General features: G+C 45.9%; 2 protein-coding genes across 5 annotated transcripts in view; one reads left to right on the top strand and one right to left on the bottom strand.

Annotated features, from left to right (window-relative positions):
• Positions 1-5,441, top strand: part of RAB29 (RAB29, member RAS oncogene family) — a 29,094-nt gene extending 23,653 nt beyond the window's left edge. For all 4 annotated transcript variants that reach the window (XM_085871340.1, XM_085871341.1, XM_085871339.1 and 1 more), the window contains 3 exons: positions 1,816-1,997; positions 4,627-4,748; positions 4,898-5,441. In XM_085871340.1, the coding sequence (XP_085727466.1) occupies positions 1,816-1,997; positions 4,627-4,748; positions 4,898-5,027 (434 nt within the window). In that variant the 3' untranslated portion in view covers positions 5,028-5,441. The remainder of the gene's footprint in view (positions 1-1,815; positions 1,998-4,626; positions 4,749-4,897) is intronic.
• A 2,112-nt stretch (positions 5,442-7,553) lies between these two features.
• On the bottom strand, positions 7,554-17,118 carry UBL4A (ubiquitin like 4A). The gene is made up of 4 exons (XM_085871342.1): positions 16,883-17,118; positions 15,147-15,252; positions 9,055-9,263; positions 7,554-8,126 (listed from the first exon to the last, which is right to left on the bottom strand). Exons 1-4 carry the CDS (start codon positions 16,928-16,930, stop codon positions 8,016-8,018), a joined length of 474 nt encoding a protein of 157 aa, XP_085727468.1. The 5' UTR covers positions 16,931-17,118; the 3' UTR covers positions 7,554-8,015.
• Between the last annotated feature and the right edge of the window lie 1,074 nt (positions 17,119-18,192).

The following is an 18,192-nucleotide window of genomic DNA, read 5'->3' as shown; positions in this document are numbered from 1 at the left end:
ACAGGTCCGTGGACCAAATGAACGTGTGACCTGGGTGATCAGCCAGGTCCACGAGACCAAAGGGGTCTTACCCATGCCCTCGTGGCGCGATGGCAGGCTAGCCACAATGTCCGCGTAACGCGCTTGACTCCGTGCCCCTGGTATGGTCGGTGAGCTCCTCCAGGCATGCGTCGTGCAGGCACCACGGTTGGGTTGGGGAACGGACAGGGTTACCAGCGCTATCTCAGCGCAGATGGGGGAATTGTTGATGCTCGGGGTTGGGAGAGGGGAATGGCGGACGCTCCGTCCCGTGAGCAGGGTCCCAGGATCGCACCTGACTCCGGCGAACTCTCGCCCCTGAGCCCTCCTCTGCGTCCCTGCTCCACTCCGCGACCCGTCCCTCGACCTCCACTCCGAACTCCGTCCCCTTCGCCGTCCGATCCCCGCAAACACACGCCTCAGACTTCACGACTTCCGACCGGCGCCACTTTCTGCACCCCTTTCTGCACACACGAGCTGGATACCTTTCTGGACACGTTTCTTCGCACTCCTTCCTGGACACACACGTGAGCTGCGTCGTGCTCGCGTCTTTTATAGACCGGGGGAGGAGTCTGTATGCAGATTCGCGGATCAAAACGCGCTTGGAGGCAGGGCCATGCCACCCGACGTTCAACCATTGGTCGGGCAAAAAGGGGCGTGAAGCCTTCCTGATCCGTTTTCCTCTCCTGAAGGGAACGCATTCACAGCGGGTTCGGAGGCACCATGCCACCCGATGCTCAGTCATTGGATGGAAGGAAAGGGGCGTGAAGGCTTCCTGATCCGTTTTCCTCTCCTGAAGGGAACGCATTCGTACCCACGGCTCGACGCGTTCGGCATCAATTACCGAACGGGCCCTGGACAGCACGACGTTTGGTGTTGACTGGCGGTGTGGTTGATGGTTGTGGACGGAGAAAGGCGAAGGTGGTGGGGAGTTTGCTGATGGTTTGGTTGTTGGTGGGCGTCGTTTGGGAATGGCGGTGAAGCGATGTTTGCGGGATGGAGTTGTGGAGGTAAAGAGGCGAAGGTGGTGGTGTTTGAGTTGTTGGCGGCTTAATGGTCCAAAATAACGATAGAGAAAGAAAAATGGCTAACTCAAAGCGTCGCAGCCCAGATGAATCGCACATATTCCCTCGAAACAACAGGTGTGGGCTAACTCCACATGAACTTATCGATATATCTCACCTGAGGACCCTTTATGGTGTATTGCGAATTTCTACAGCCGTAACACTATATATATATATATATATATATATATATATATATATATATATATATATATATATATATATATATATATATATATATATATATATACATACACATACGTACAAAGCTTTCTATCACCACTCACTCATAAAAAATGTTTGGTACTCCTTAGGTGGGCTGGAAAGTTGAAATTTGCCATCCTGTAGTTGCCTCTTCTCACCACAATTCCAGAAGAAAAAAAAAATCGCAAAACTATCTTCAAATCCAAATCGGCCGGTGGAGCCTCGCTCCTCCTGTGAGAGGGATGGAGTTTTGACGGTGCCGGTGGCGTGTGACTCCCTCAGCAAGTAAAGGGATGGAGCATAGACTGCGCATAAATAAAGAGCTCGCACTGCTCACTCGTTCGTCATTTCATCAATTGATTCACTGCTTGCAACAATGCAAGTGCAATCCACTAGTATTTAATGTGGAGGCTTGTTGTCGCTTTTGGTCTCTCCCTTTTCATTCTGCATCTGAGCTTTTGAATGAAGCCCAATGGTGTTGCTGTGGGTTTTGTTTTCTGGTTCATTGTAATCATGTCTGTCTGTGTAGGTCAGGAGCGTTTTGCGTCCATGACTCGCCTTTACTACAAGGATGCAGCCGGCTGTTTGCTTATGTTTGACGTCTCTTCGTCCAACACCTTTTACAACTGCATTGGCTGGAAGCAAGACCTCGACAGCAAGATGCAGCAGCGAGATGGACAGGCAGTGCCATGCATCCTACTCGCAAACAAGGTTTGTCTATTGGGGCAACCACAGCCACTCTGTCATATGTTATTGCCAGTGGCACAGCTGCACCTTCAGCCATGTGCTACATATGGAAGAATAAGAATTTGTGGTACTTTTTTTATTTTTTTCAACACAGTAGACTTTACACACTTACTGTAAATTTTACTTTGCCAAAATGTTTGTCATGAGAAGTTTCCCAACACAGAATACTTTGAGATTCCTTTTGATAATCTTTTTAGTGAATTGTACTTGGTGTTTTTTTGTTTTTTGTTATTTGTGTGTTTTCAACTCTTGTACATATTTATTCATTTGATAAAGCACTCGTCTTCACCATGAGGTCACAACTACGTCTGACTCGTGGGACAGGACTTTGATTCTCAGCTTTGAGAGAACCAGCTGGCTTCATTTGCCATAGGATTGTCGATAAAAACGTAGTTGGCTCAAATTCTGACCTCCCAGAGAGGTTGATCAGAAATGATGATCTACCCCACCTGGTCCGTTCCACATGTCATGCCAGTCCACACTTTTTGTCGTCGACACCAGAGCAAATTGGGAAGGCCACGGAAGTTCTATGACGAGCCAGTGCTGTCCAACATCTAAATGAACAGAAAAAATCAAAAGCATCCTGAGGTTTTGCTGCGTGTGGCTTGATGTCTCCATGAGGGAAAAAGCCACACCAACAGAGCACCAAGGACACAGCCTCAGCATTGCTTTGGTTTTGGCAACTGGCAGGTAGTTGGAGGAGAGGAGATTGGGACCATACTCTGTACAGAGCGTTGGTGCTGCTTAAGCAGTCTCCTTGGCTATTGGGCACAATCCTGGATGGGTCACCACTCCGACACAGTATACCAGCAAGCTGCATTCATTTTGCCGACCTCAGAAGGATGACAGGCCGAGTTAACCCCACCTGGTATTGATTCTACAGCTGAGCGAGATTTGAACTCAAGACCCTCGGATCCAAAGCCCACCACCCTAACCATTAAGCCAACACCAGGCATACAGGTAGTTGGCAACAAATGTAAATTGTGCTTTCCCAACAGGTTAACACATTTTTATTGCCAGCCAATTTGAGGTAACATTTGTTGGTCCTGTACTTTTGAAATGACCAGTTTGTCGGCGATTGGCATGTATTTGTCATGTAACCATGGACTTCCCGACATTGGCATGGCTTGTACAACAGGAGCTTGTATATTTAAGCACAGACATGCCTGGCAATCAATTACAAAAACAAAAATAACTATTGTGAACCGAACGTATCTAAGGCATTCAACTCGGGGCTGGCATCCCGCTTTGCTTGCTGCTTGTGGCTTATAAGGCCTTCACACCTGGCCTTCTTCAGCAAAAACTTTACATTTGATGCTCAAACTCCCTTCCTGTTTGCAGATTATTCCACATTCTGTTGTGCTGTACCCCCATTCCTGGGCTGACAGGAAGACAGCAGCTGCATGACTCTGCCGATCTGGAATTGTATGCTGGGCTGATAAATGAAACGCGTTTTTGAACTCCAGAAAATGCGTTTCATCTTGTCGCTTTGAAAGGATTGTTGAGTGAACCTTGCTATTTTCCATCGACAAGCAGTAGAAGAGGTTCAGTCTCTTGAAATTATTAGCCTCAGCATCACTTGTCTCCAGGATTCTATGGAATAAAAGACTCTCGACATTATTGAAATATCTCGATGAGGCTGAAAAGCGAGAACTATTGCTTTCACATCACTTTGGCTTTCACATCACTTTGGTTTGATGGCTTCTGATTTCTACCATCTTTCTTCTGATGTCTTGGGTCTATCAACCTCCCAACTCAAGAATGAACGTGTTCCTCCCGTAACCCCCCCCCCTCCTAATTAAACTCCCAAATTCCAGGCTTAATGTCCACAGCCACTCTCGATCTCCTTGTCTCCCATCTGCCAAACTACTTTCTGAAAGCCTCTAAATTGCTCTTTCCTCCAGGGTTTCAAGCATATGGCACACCACCATCTCATGTCATCTCCCATCTCTACTTACAATTCCTTGTACCCCCATTCACCCTTCCTAACCCAATCCATCTTCTGGTGTACTATTTCCTCCTCTCTTTCCTGCTCATTCATTTCCCTTCTCATTTTGTACAACTCCAGCTGCACAAAGTTTGTCCTCAAACCCACCATCACGTCTTCTATGAGCAGAGATATTGTATAAAAAGTTTACAACTTGAGTTGTAATTTAAGGCTACAGCAAATGTTTTTTCTCAGCCTGCTGTATTGTGTTGCTGCTCTTGAGTTTGAGGCTATGATTGAGGAGGGACAGTGTTGGTCATGAATTTGTGGCCCAATTTATTTCCCAAACTTAATACATTATCAGGAAAGACTGTGTGCATAAATTGCCATATAGGCATTTGTCCATGACATTGTTTTAGTTTTGAATTTTCACAATTGAAAAATTGCCATCTTTAGATTTTGTGCACATGAAGCAATGTTGCAAAGATATCAGAGGTAGGAATGGGGAATGTTGAGTGTGCTAAACCACCACCTGACTTTGATGGATGTTAGGTGATGCTGCAGGTGAAGTAATAACAACATTTTAATGTTTGCATTGCAGGTAACTAATTTTTTCCCCCCAATTAATTTGTATCGTACTTTCTCTCCATGCTCTTATCAACTCAGTGTGACTTGGGTGAATGGGCAATCGGTCAGACAGAGGTGGACCAATTCAGTCGAGAACATAACTTCATCGGCTGGATGGAGACATCTGTGAAAGAAAACAGGAACATAGAAAAGGCTGTTAGGTATGTCCAGAAAGGCTTGTCGGACAATGTCTCGTGAATGATCATTTGATATTGTGTCCGTAGTTTGTTCATGTATTCTTCTTCAATGTTCTGCTGGAAAAGTCATTGACATCTGTTTCCTGCATCTCGTGTGTTGGACAACCCACCAGTGTGCTGATCAATGAGATGATGGTGAGGGCGAGTGAGGGTGGTCACAGTGTTGCTGCAGATGGGGGTCACCTACATCTTGATTATGCCAATGATGGTCACAACCGTCATCGATGTTGCTGGGAGACCTGAAGATCTTTCTTTTTTCCTTTTTAAAGATTACGCTTGTCATTTAACCTCTCGACTCTTCGACCTGTTACGACGTTTGATGACCGATACAGCTCAGAATTGTGCATTGTGGTGAAAGAAAATTTATGCAAATGAAACACTTTCTTGTCAAGCTCGAGTTGCAAAAGTAATTTTCACCTGGTACTATTGTTTTACTGACTGCTGAGCAGTCAGAAGGTGTGTATGGTGGTTTAAGCTTGAACATCATTTATTTGGTATTGGTCGATTGATGTTTTACTATGATTGTTTCCATTCAGTTTCAGCTCGTGTGTGTAATTTCACATCCTTTATAGTAAACTGCAAGTGTTGCTGTTTTGCATGTATGGTGTGTTTATCAATTTATGTACATTTGATGCAAAATAAATGTACAAAGTAGAAGTTTTTCTTGGTTTGAAGAGCAATACAATGTTTCCTTGGAGGATGCAGCTTTCATAAGGGCTGATGATGCTCTTTTGATTAACTTTTTCTTTCGTTTTGAGGGATATGACATGTTTAATGAACTCAATCCAAGAATGATGACTGGAGGAAATGAATGTCAGTGACAACTGAGCACCAACTGCAGGTTTTGGTCAGGACTCCTCAATAGTTCCCCACCTGAACTGATGGGGGCAGCAAGTAAATTTCACTGAGGTCCTGATAAGGACTTTCAAAAAGCCACTGCAAAACAAGTAATGTGCAAGTAAGATTTTTTTTTTGCTCTTGTTAGCTTGTAGTGTTGGTGGGATAGCCATGAGTCGTGCACACTTGCCTTTGAGCAGTCGAGCGTGCGTTCAAATCATGACCAAGCTATAAAATGTCATCCTGGTGTTCTGCAAGCAGGATGAGACGTGTGCATGCGTCATCCCTTGGATGGACATTAAACCAGGGGTGTGTTCAGTTACCAAGTTTCTTGTGGAGTACTCACCAATTGAACACTCAATTCAAAAACCGTTAAGGAACGGCAAGGCTTGGCAAGGGCTAGCAAGCTGCTTGGTAATTGAACACTTCCCTAGTGTCTTGAAGAGCATTCGTTACCCCACATGCACAAAGCAGAGGAAAGTGTTCTTCCTATGATTGTGGAACTCCTTCATGTCAATCAAATTATATATTTTGAGCACTAGAACATGAATAGTTTCCAAAAAAAGCTCGTTGAGCATCCCTGGTTCTCAAGTTAGCAGAACTCGGTTCATCAAATAAAACTTTTGAAAATAATCAAACGGAGCATAGTTGTTGCTTGTTTGTGTCTATGAAGTCACTAACTTTAAGGTGTGTAAAAGACTGCATATATCAACGAGAGTAAACTTGTTAAATTGCTTGGGTTGTGTTTTTCGATTTTATAACTGATTACAATTGAATTATATATTTTGAACATTGATCAGCTTCTTGGCATTTCCCAAAAACCTTGTTTTCCAGTAATGTAGGTGAGACATACAATTTTGCCTACTTCAGAGCCAATCTAATTTTTCGCTCGCACTCTTCCCGTGGTGGAACATTGATTATTTGAACAAAGTGGTGGCATCTGGCAATGCAACTGAGCTCACTTTGTTAAACTTTAAAAAAAATCTTAGATCATTTGAAAATCATCAGTTTCTCTGAGAAGAGTTGTCAGGTTTGTGATTGTCCAAATGTACGATTCCCATGGCCTCTTTTTCTCAGGACTGCATGGGGTAAAGTGTTTTACCATCACTTGCACCTTGGGCAAATTGCAAATTCCTCCAAGAACTGCTGTAAAACCTGCAGCCAACTGGTGCATTTGAATGATCAGCTTGTACATGTTATCCAATTTGTTTTTTTAAACAGCTCTCACTTAAGATGAACCTTGTTTGAGCGACTTTATCGAGAAGCTATTTGTTCAAATACCATGATACGAGTACAATCCTGCCTGGCCACTTCGAAGGAAACAAATGTGAAGAGTTTAGAAGCAAACTTGGGGACAAGCACAATGTAAGGTGGGGGAAGAAGGAACATGTATGCTACATTTAAGATTTAATGCTTACAAGTCAATGTTCCCACCAAAGGTGACTTTATCTTCCATGAGCCTTGACATGGTATTAAAACACTAAAAAAAATGTTTTACCTTCATGGAGGTGTCCCATACATCTTCCACCATTGAATATGTTTATCAAAGCTACCTCCCTGATAGAGAACGGTTTACTCGGCACAGCAACTACTGATTTCAAATCTTGGAACACTCCATTCCTTTCATTCAGTTTCACTTCCATAATCTCTGCATGATAGCAAAAATGAATTTCCCTGGAACATTGCACCAGAGCTAAAAGTAAAAGTTGTACAAGCCATTCTTTTTTGGATCCAAGGACTGAAGTTTCAGGACTTGTCCAGATGTTTTTAAAGGCTGACCATTAGTCATGTTTCAACTGCTTTAATGTGGAAAATTGTTGAATTTTAAGAGTGGGGCAGAAGTAATTGTGGCATTTAATATTGCCAATGTGAAAACTTTGCATTTCCAGTTCAATTAAAGTGTTTTTCACTTTAAAGTAATCTGGCTCAACCTTCATCCATGTACATTTGTTTATTCAGTTAAACTGTACAAACAGCAATTACCAATATTTTAACATCCACCTTCCATTAGCCTTATTTTAAACAGGTGTATATGAATTACTTTTTAAAAAAAAAAGAAAAAAAAAAGAAGTGTGAATCGAATATACTTCACACCGCTGCAAAAATCTCACATGCCTCACTTGCTAAATTCCACCCCGCCCCACCCTCCAACCCACCAAAACGATCACAAAACTCCTCCCATTCATAACCACAACCTCCCCCTACTTCCCCTCTCCCCAAAATTACATCAACTCATCTCTACAAAGCCCTTCCATGATACTCTACCCCCTTTGTCTTTGCTGTGTGAACTCCTTCCCCCACCCACCCACCCACCCACCACCATCTTTACTCCTCTACTCCACTCCACTCTACTCTACACTACTGTACTCTACCCCTTTTCCAATAGCTGTTCATTCATTCAAGCATTGCACAGGAAAGTGGCTGCATCTGTGATGGTTGCAGTAGCTGTGTCGCTAACCGCTCCACGTCGTCCAGGCTGAGGCCGTGAAGATTCCGCTCGTAGTCCTAGAAGAGGGTGATAGAAAGGGAGAGCTTACATGACACATCAAAGGAGAGGTGGCACCTTACAAGACACTTAAATGTTGTTTTTTTTTTGTTTTTTTTTTGAAGCTCAAAAATAATAAACAAAACAAGATATCGAAAGTTCTGAACTATTAGCCCCTTTGAACGGTAATCAATGCACGACAGGTCGTGGAGCAAACAATGAAGATTGCTGAAATCACATATCAACAATGGATTGGCTTGTTTGGTGTTCCCAAATGATCATTCAGCTCGCTATACCTTTATTAGATCTTCGGATCAAACCCCGTACACCATGTGAATCGTCCGTCTCAGGAAGAGGAATTTTGAACGATGTATTTATACATTCATCTACTGGCGTGTTTGCTTGTTTCCTCATTCATTTATCTCGATTGTTTTTACCGCACACAAAAAGCGAGGTTCAGCAATTGGTTCCCTTTGTCTATTCGTCTGTCTGCAAATGTTAGTTTATGATCGAAGAACAATTTGATTCCAATTGAATGTTATATTTTGAACATGAATCGGAAAACGAACCTGCAGTTTCACAACACTTTGGGTGTGAATTCGTTCCGATTGCGCCGCAGAGAGGAGCGAGATAATTTTCTCTTTCTGTGTCGGGCAGTCAAACTAAATTGAAAACTATTCCAAAAGGGAAACTTACTGTTTTTAGCGACATCATACAGGACACAACAGGCATGAATAACTAACGTAACATGTTAAATAAGGTGGTGTAAACGACGCTGCATCAATGGCGATAAACTTCCGGAAAAAAATAAATTATCGACAGTCTTCAAAATCTTTACTTTATTTAAAATGAATTATTAAAGTCCAGAAATGCAAGTTCTCCAACATTATGCACGGAGGCAACGGCCTGTATTATATAACAGCGAAAAATGTAACAGATCCAACGCACCTTCTGAAACTGCTGCAGGACGACCTGTGCATCGGTGGGAGAGAAGTGTCTGGAGAGGAGTGGGCTCAGCAGGTCCCAAAGTGTGGGGGTAGCAGGTACAGTGGCAACAAGTTCTGTGGCCTGGTGTTGTGTCCTCTCCCCAACAGCTTTAACCACAAGGTTTAACTTGGCATTAGGTGGGATGTTGTAGTGACAAAGGGAAAGTTCATCTGGTGGTGAAAAATGAAAGGCATGGGTCTTATTAGGGGAAAAATGCCAATGACTGATAAATGTAAAACTACAGATGAGTAACAAGGAGAAACAGATTAATGCTTCATGTAGAAGTAGAAGTAGTTTACCCATTGCAACGAGCTCTTGCATTTTGCTGTCCTTGCTGAAGCCTTCAAGGACGAGCAGCCAAACAATCTGAGCAATGAGCGATTATTGCTGAGCAATCTGAGCAATGAGCGAGCTTCGACAAGCTCTTAATTGATAAGGAAGTAAAGGACACGTTTCCAAACACCGAGATAGCGCTACGTATGTACTTGGTTCTCATGGTTACTAACTGCAGCGGGGAGCGGTCCTTTTCGAAGATGAAGCACGTGAAAGATCGACTGGGACATCGATGGGACAGGAAAGAATGAACTCTCTAACACCCATGAGCATTGAGAGTGACCTTCTGTGCCAGCTGTCTTTTGATGAAATTGTGAATGACCTTGCCAGTCAGTCATCGCATCGAGTCAATATGACAAAGTGACCTTCCCCCACAGCAGCAGCATGATCTTGTTCATCTTATGATTTTATAGACATAGTTCCACCTGATGTATTTCCAAAAATAGTTGTGGTACCTACATTTGAAAATTTTGATGATGTTAAAAGTTATTTTTGAATTTTGATGAATAAAGAACAATTTTATTGATAAAAAATGCTTTTAATACCATTAAAAAAAATTTAATAACAGTCGTTTTTCTCATGTAAATTCAGACAGTAAACAACAACATATTGTTACAGCTGTGGAAATTCACAGAGCACCATATAGGTCCTCAGTTCAGTTATGCCGATAAGTCAGTGTTCAGTTAGATTTCCCCACCGTTGTCTAATGGGGTTTATTCGTGTGATCCGGGCTGTGATCTTTGAGGTAGCCGTTTTTCTTTTACTATCGTTATTTTGGACCAACCAAAACGCCAACCACCAACCACCTTCTCAATCTCCCCAACCACCAACCACCTTCTCCACCACACTAACCACCTTCTCCACTACGCCAACCACCTCCACCACAATGCCAACCACCAACCACCTTCTCCACTACGCCAACCACCAACCACCCTCTCCCCACCGCCTTCACAACAACGACATCTCCCCACCATCTCCTAAACCACATCTCCCCGATAGATCAACACGAACAACGTCACCTCACCTTCGTTTCCGAAACGACGCCATCTTGGTGCCAGCCACGGCGAGTCTGCATCAAAGGGCATCGCTGCAGGCAGATGCAGGGGTTTCCTCGCCGCGCAAGTTGGTGATTTCGTGCATGTCCGCTCGCCGCGCAGGGTTGCTGTTTTCGCGCACGTCCGCTCTGTGCAAGCTTTGCCTCGGAATTCGGATCAAGAGAGCGAGAGGGGCGGAGTCAGTGGAGGTCAGAGGTGAGAGTGCGGAGGTCAGATCTCGTCTCTCGGGCCCTATAAAAGGGCGAGCGGAACGCCAAGCGCAGTGAGTCAGTGGAGTGTCTGTCGGGGTTCGGAGCGCCTGGAGCCTGAAGCCGGTGGAGAAGCTGAGGAGAGCGGAGGAGACGCGAGCTGGGAGCACGGCCAAGCCTGCTGTGCCGGGCGAAGCTGCGTGTTCGTGTGCGAGCCGGAGAGAGCCCGCCAACCAGCACCGAACGGTCTGAGGTGATCGGGCTTCGGAACAGTCCGAGCATCGCTGAGGGACGAACGGGTTCTTAAAGAGAGCATCAACTCAGAAAGAGCAAAGACCCGTTCGTTCCTCTCAGGCATTGCCGGCTGGGGCCCGAATCACCAGGCCGCGGCTGAGCCGCGGTTACGCTAGCTGCCATGGGGAAGGAACGTCGCGGGTAGCCCCAGCGAGGAAGGTAACCTGCACGGCTTCTTGGAGCTCCTTCGGTCCTCAAAGCTCCAGGTTTATAAAGATCCCGAGAGGTCCAGTCTACCTCCTTGTCTTTGAGGGGGTTTTTCCTTGCTTTTCTTTGTATGAAAGTTGTGGTGCCGAGTCTGATAAGTATAACTGATAAGTGCGTAAAGAATAAATAAACGGTCGTAGTTCCTTTGCATTGTTTTTGTTGACTGTATAATCGCATATGTGCATGCTTGTATACGTGCCTGCATGAACACCAACTGCATACGTGTGTGAATAAATGTGCTCGTTTGAATGTTAACCCGTTCGTTATGTCCTCTTTCCCCAGTTGAACGGCCATCTTGCCCTCGGAACATAGTTGGTTTTTTAATAGCCGGTAAAGTGATCGGGTCCAACGGGACTGCGCGATAATACACCGCTCGGTTATCCCAAAAGGAAGCGAGCTGCTGAAGTGGCTCATTTCCAAGCGGTCCCGTTGAGGTACAATCTCTCGGTAATCTACCCGCGCGAATAATTAGGTAAATCGAAGATTTGGCGATCGGACCCTGTAGCGCGGGTAGAGTGCGGACAAGGTTGTGGTGTGCTTGGAGCACACCGTGACTGGTTTTCGGCGTTGTTCCGGAAAGTCGCGACTGAATTGCACGTTTGGTGGGCGAAGCGGCCGCGATTCGGTAAACGCGGTCATTCGCACGCTGGCGGGCGAGAATTCATAACAATATCTTACATGCAATATTACAGGGGGAGATTGACAAACGTACGTGCTCCAGGGCCTCTACATACCTAATACGACCCTGGTGACAAGAACAAGCCGATTCGATTTTGGTTCAGGTACAGATCCAGATCCGGACTTTAGTGGGATACAAAACGTAAACTCTTGAGCCTGGCGGAGTATGTGCTCTACCGAGAGTCATTCTAGTTATATTAAGTGTTTAAAGCCAGCAATCAAGATCGAGATTAACGGTGATGCTCGTCTGTTGCAATTGACGCAAGTGGAGCACTGGCTGTGCTCATGCTCCGGTTATGGACAATATTGTTCGGGTTCTGCAAAACCGCGTGCCTCTAAGGCAATGGCACCCAACATACAGTGATCCGCAGACAGTTATTTTGTTAGTCTGCGTGCAGTCAGACCTTCCCTTCATGGTCCAGTGGGTTAACTGGATGAAGTGCGTTGCGTGGGTCTAATAACTATATCTCTATCTTCTATTCTGATTTCTTTTCCAACCCTTTCCTTTCAGCCAGGGTACAAACCAAACAAGCAAGCAAACACACCACAATATGAAAAACAAACACACCATGCAGCCTCCCGTGAGAGAATCAATACAAGAACAAACACTGTACAGCACAAGCATGGCACGCCATTATTTCATTCAAATATGCATGCCAATTTCCAATAGCATCTCACCTTACTCACCACCTCGACAAACAACAACTTCCGCATACGGGAAAAATATTCATGCACCTCCTCGTACCTCTGTATCGATACAATTTGCCACTAAACAGAGGGGTGCTGCACGGCTCAAGGTACTCGGACCGCGTGATACGGGGACGAGCAACAGACGTTCATAGCACCAACCGCATCTCGCTGGGGGTGTCCCAGGTGGGTACGCGGGATTGATACGACCCTTGTCCAGTCACCCGAACACGGCAAGATGGGCGGCGAGGAGTGGTCATGGGAAGAGCAACCCAGGAGTTCAGTACGGAGCTCCGGGTCTTGTCATGCCAGATGTGCGAATGAGACCACTTCTGGTCCCGGGAGCCTGGCGAGGCGTGGCTTGGGCTGCTGTGGCCCAATAGAGAAGCGGGATTCGGGTCACAGTGCATCGCTTCGGGTCGTCACCCCACCCTTTGCCTGGGACTTATAAAAGGCGGATTGCAGAGCCGTTGGCTCTCTTCTTCGTCTCTCTGCTTCGCCCTCTTCTTCACTGCTCTTCGTTGCCTCTGCCCGTCGATGGCTCTTCACTTGCGCTTGGTGTGCAACTGAGACGTGCTTATTCCGGAGGTGCAAAATAAAATAATAAAGTGCAAAACACATGTTGCCACGAGCCTTGTCAAAGTGACTAAGCCGGAGACAATGCGCCAAATCTCGAGGTGGGAACGCTCAAGCAGAGCATCCCATGGAGGTACAACGCTACACTCACAGGCCTATAGATGACTAGGTTAGGGATCTGTCGCCTCACGCATCCTCTCTCTCTCTTTTTCCACCCCTCTATCTCACCCCTTTAGACGCACAAAGAGCATCATTACTGACTCGCAATCACATTTTCCTCTGGCACGACACCGCACCCCCCCCCCCCAAATATTGCACTCCACCACACCTCAGACACCAGTATTTGTCCCTCCTACCTACCCTTAAGCATACTGGGTTGTGTTGGTCGGCCAACCGTGCCAGATATTGCGATGCCATTTATCCTCATCTGCTCTTTCTTTCTGGCTATCTAATATTCCGTGTGTGTGTGTGTGTGTGTGTGTGTGTGTGTGTGTGTGTGTGTGTGTGTGTGTGTGTGTGTGTGTGTGTGTGTGTGTGTGTGTGTGTGTGTGTGTGTGTGTGTGTGTGTGTGTGTGTGTGTGTGTGTGTGTGCATCTAATGGTGCCTGTCAGACCATAAGTTAAGATTGTAGAAGATATAACGGGAAAAGTCTGCTCTGCATCTGCTTTTGTAAATAGCTTGCTTTTTATCGCACCCCACAAATTCCTTTCCATCTCTGCTGAACAATGAATAAACCCAATTAAGTGTTCTACATACCTTTCCTCGCTTGATTGTAAATAAATGCTTGTGTATAAATGTTCCCAACTCGTTTTCTTCTTTTCCTTCATTGGTCCAGCATGGTTCGTATCCGAGCCTAGCCGGGACGTTATCCCCCAACGATGTTTTCTAGCAGGTACGTCTTTGGGCAGTTACACTCGGCTGCATCTGATCCGGTATGGTGACCCGGTTTGAACAAGGTGTACCGAGGGCGTGTCCCCCAGTAATTAGATCACGTGACCATTAGGTAAACGGTATATATTAGACGGAGGACCCTAAGTCACACGGTCGGTTAGCGACCCATCGCGTCACGAAGTTATTCGTGTGTGACGGCCTGCGATTCCGGAGATTCTGGTGGGAACCTAAGGTAGCTTTGTCCCCCCCCCTCCCGTGGTCTTCTCGCCCCCGACCCCCAGGTCCGCAACAATATCCCTTGTGCATCGAATTGTTGTCTTTGTTTTTGTCCATCTTGGATTCAATTTTCCATATCGTCTTGGATTCCATGAATCCTGATATTTCCTCTGCCACGGAAGGTGGAGGACGTTATGTTTTCACCCCTTTCTGTCTGTTTGTCTGTTTGTGTGCAGGATATCGCCAAAAGTTGTGGATGGATCCGGATAATATGTTGGGGACAAGTTGGGTGTGTGACAAGGAAGAACCGATTAGATTTTGGTGAAGATCCAGATCCGTTGACTAGAATAATTTAAGTGATTCTTCACCATTGAGAGATAGGGCCAAAAAATGATATATAGTACTGTTCAGCATGATATTTCAAAAATGTATTGGGCCCAATATGTTATCGTGGATCAGGCAATACAGGGCGGAGGTATGCGCTCTGAAGAGTGCCCTTATATTTTTTTCTGTGGAATCATGGAAAGGTACTGGCTCTAATTCTGGAAATATGATATTTGTAGAATATTTGGGTTTATTGTGCACCATAAACTGGCAATGCAGAAGATAGTTTTACATTATATAATCAATTTAACAACTTGAGCTCATCCCAAATGTGTACCGCAGAAAGCACTCGTTCTGCACATGCGACTGCAATGCAAAGGATCTTCAACAATAGAAAACAGGTTCAGAGATTTCTTCTTAGAGTAAATATTATGCCCCAAAGTCTTCACCAGCATTATATAGGTTAAACACAAACAAATGCAAAGGTATTTTCATGGTATAAAAAAATTCAGAGCACATCATCAAACAATCGTGACTCGGGATAATCAGTTGGTGAGATGCGCATCAGCGGGGAATGATTCTCATTCGGAATCAGCAGCCGTACCAGCTAAGGCCTTTCCCTTGAATAAAAGCCGCTGCTGATGCGCGGGCACATGGAGACGCTCAGCGACCTGCTGTTTCACCACCGCCACCAGGTCAGTGTCGCTAACCTGCAAAATAACGCATCGTTTCCATGTCAACCAAATGAACTTTACAGCAAGTGAGACGGAACGTTGCAAAACTTCCTGTACTCATTCAACCACTTCACTGATAAAAGACAAATCCACGATTATTTCCAAGAAATATGTCCTTCTCGCAGATGTTTGTCCGACGGCACGATGCAGAGGTAACGCGCTTACCGGGTGAGTGTCGATACCGGACTTAACTCGAACCTGTCGGATCGGTACTTCGCAGGAGGACATTTGACGACAAATTTTGCCATCCCGCAGATGGACGCTTATACGGGTATCCCATCTGCGAGCATTATCACACGTGTAGCAGTCCTGTGAGGACACTAACGATACAGTCACGACTTTCGCAAAGAGTGGGCGAGTTCGCGCCAACAATGTGAAACAAAATTACAAATCCCCGTACTTGTAGTCCAGTGAGAGGCCTGACCAGCCGGTTCGTGAACGACTTGGGCCAAAAAAAACCGTTATGTGGCTCTCGCCACAATAAAGTGTGAATAATTGGGTCCGTTAACGAAGTGGTTGCGGATTAGTGCGCAATTTATAAATAATTTCCCAATCAAATTTGATCATTGAACAGGTGGTGTACAGGAAGTCACCAACAGTGTGTGTGTGTGTGTGTATGTGTGTGTGTGTGTGTGTGTGTGTGTGTGTGTGTGTGTGTGTGTGTGTGTGTGTGTGTGTGTGTGTGTGTGTGTGTGTGTGTGTGTGTGCGCGCGCGCGTGTGTGTGTGTGTGTGTGTGTGTGTGTGTGTGTGTGTGTGTGTGCGTGTGCGTGAGAAAACGAAATGACGGTCACTACTCAAACCGGGCTGAAAGGATAGCCAGCATATGGCGAGTGCACTCCCTCGCCTTGGGTCAATCAGTCTCGTGTCTGGGTTCGATTCCCGACACGCACCGGAACTTGTCGGATCAGCGTTTCGTCGTCAAGACCTTTGCTCAATGAGCACGCCCATCCCTCGGAGGTCGATTAAGCCAGGTGTCCCGTCTGCTCGCAACTTTTTGGTGCACGTTAAAGATCCAAAGGTACCTTTCAAAAACAGAAGGTCATTGCGTGCCGGTACACTGACCGAGTTCCAAATTCCTGCCACGATTACCCGCCGGGAAGAACGACAGGAGAAACGACCCAGGCATTTTCTACCTCGGAAGTCCTTCGGTAACGGGGACGCTCCGTTGGGAGCAGGGCCGTGGACAGAACGTCAGGGAGACCCCAAACGATCCACCGAGATGAGGTCGCACGTGAAGACACAGAATAATGGAGCGACACACCAGAACGTCGCCATGAACCGAACCCGACGCTTCACCGTCCGTGGAGTTCCGCTAGGCCCAAGCTCGGTACCTGTAGATCGAGACCCAGGCCACAAGGCGAGACACGCCGTGTTCATGGATCCTGAAGCTCTTCCATGAGCCTTGACCACGAGGCACGTATTATATTTTTCCCCATAAACATAATCAACAATCGGGGTTTACAGGAAGCACAGTCAGCGGCGTTACAACATTATCTGCGGCAAAAGCGATTCACCGAGGGAATAGTCAACGTTAAGGAAGACTAGGCAGTGCACGGTGGTCGCACAGGCCCAGCCGGCACAGTCGCCATTGAGAGCTCAACACACCTCGACGGAGCATTCACCGCCCTGGAGGACTTTCACCGTCACAATCATGGCCGCTCCGGGCACAATTCGGTCCCGGATGCCCGTGAGGGCCGTTATAGCAATTAAAGGGAAACGACGGCAGAGTGAACTAGTCTAACGAGACATCGCGGGCAGGCCCGCGTGACGTCACTACGGCGGCCTCGCCGAACCACGAGGGTATGTTCAGAAAACGCCTTTCGAATCGTTCGCGGAAAAAACGATTCAAAACACAGTCGTATTAATAAAATGTAAAGCATTTCATGCGTTGCTTTTCACAAAATATGACGTTTGAAATCGAGCAATCCGAACTTTTCCCTCTGCGAACGAAACATGCATTTACAGGTACGCAAATGTGGCGGGAAGTTTGACCTCGTCAAGCCTCCGTAGTCTCCTCCCCACCCGGCACCAATGAAATCCCCCCCCCTCCATGCACACCTTGCATACGTCATAAACATTTGGCCGCAAATCTTCATTCACAGCGTCAACGGAAGAGCGGTGATGTGCAAGAAGAAGTCACCATCATGGCCGCCACGAGATGTGAACCAGAGTCGGTGGTTTCATGATTTGAGCGGATTTGAGCGTCCGCTCTGGCTCTGGGAGGTCGGTGGTTCAAACCCCAGGGAGAACATCAAGGTACACATGAGAGCCCACGTGGTCTGTTCAGCCGATTGTCTGGGCAGGGATCGCTTTAACCACAAAGCATCTGAAAATAAAACGCCTGTCCGTGTCTGCATTAAAAAAAAAATCATTTTCTCAGCAACCGTTCGTCTGATTGACACAAATTTTTTTCTGAATAAATAAAAACTTTAGGCATAATTATGACGTCATAGGTCACGTGGTACAGGTGCCATCTTGGAAAAACTGAAAAAAAATTTGCACCTATATATCTCCAAAACTGCTCCATGGAAAAAAGTACATGTGGCTCACTGTCAAGTACTCCCAATGGGGGAATAACGTGTGTCTATTATGATATCATCTGTGCTTTCATTATGACGTCATAGGTCACGTGGTGCAGGTGGCATCTTGAAAAACTGAAAAAACTTTGCACCTCTATATCTCCAAAACTGCTCCATGGAAAAAAATGTACATGTGGCTCATTGTCTAGTACTCCCAATGGGGGAATAATGTGTGTTTATGATGATGTCATCAGTGCCTTCATTGTGACGTCATAGGTCACGTGGCACAGGTTCCATCCTGGAAAAACTGAAAAAAATATTTGCACCTCTATATCTCCAAAACTGCTCCATGGAAAAAAATGTACACATGGCTCATTGTCTAGTACTCCCAATGGG

The sequence above is a fragment of the Eptatretus burgeri genome, chromosome 2 (assembly GCF_056783735.1).
Source record: "Eptatretus burgeri isolate ZD-2024b chromosome 2, Ebu_testis_v1, whole genome shotgun sequence".
In the NCBI taxonomy this organism is placed as follows: domain Eukaryota; kingdom Metazoa; phylum Chordata; class Myxini; order Myxiniformes; family Myxinidae; genus Eptatretus; species Eptatretus burgeri.
This window is presented reverse-complemented; position numbering and strand designations above follow the sequence as displayed.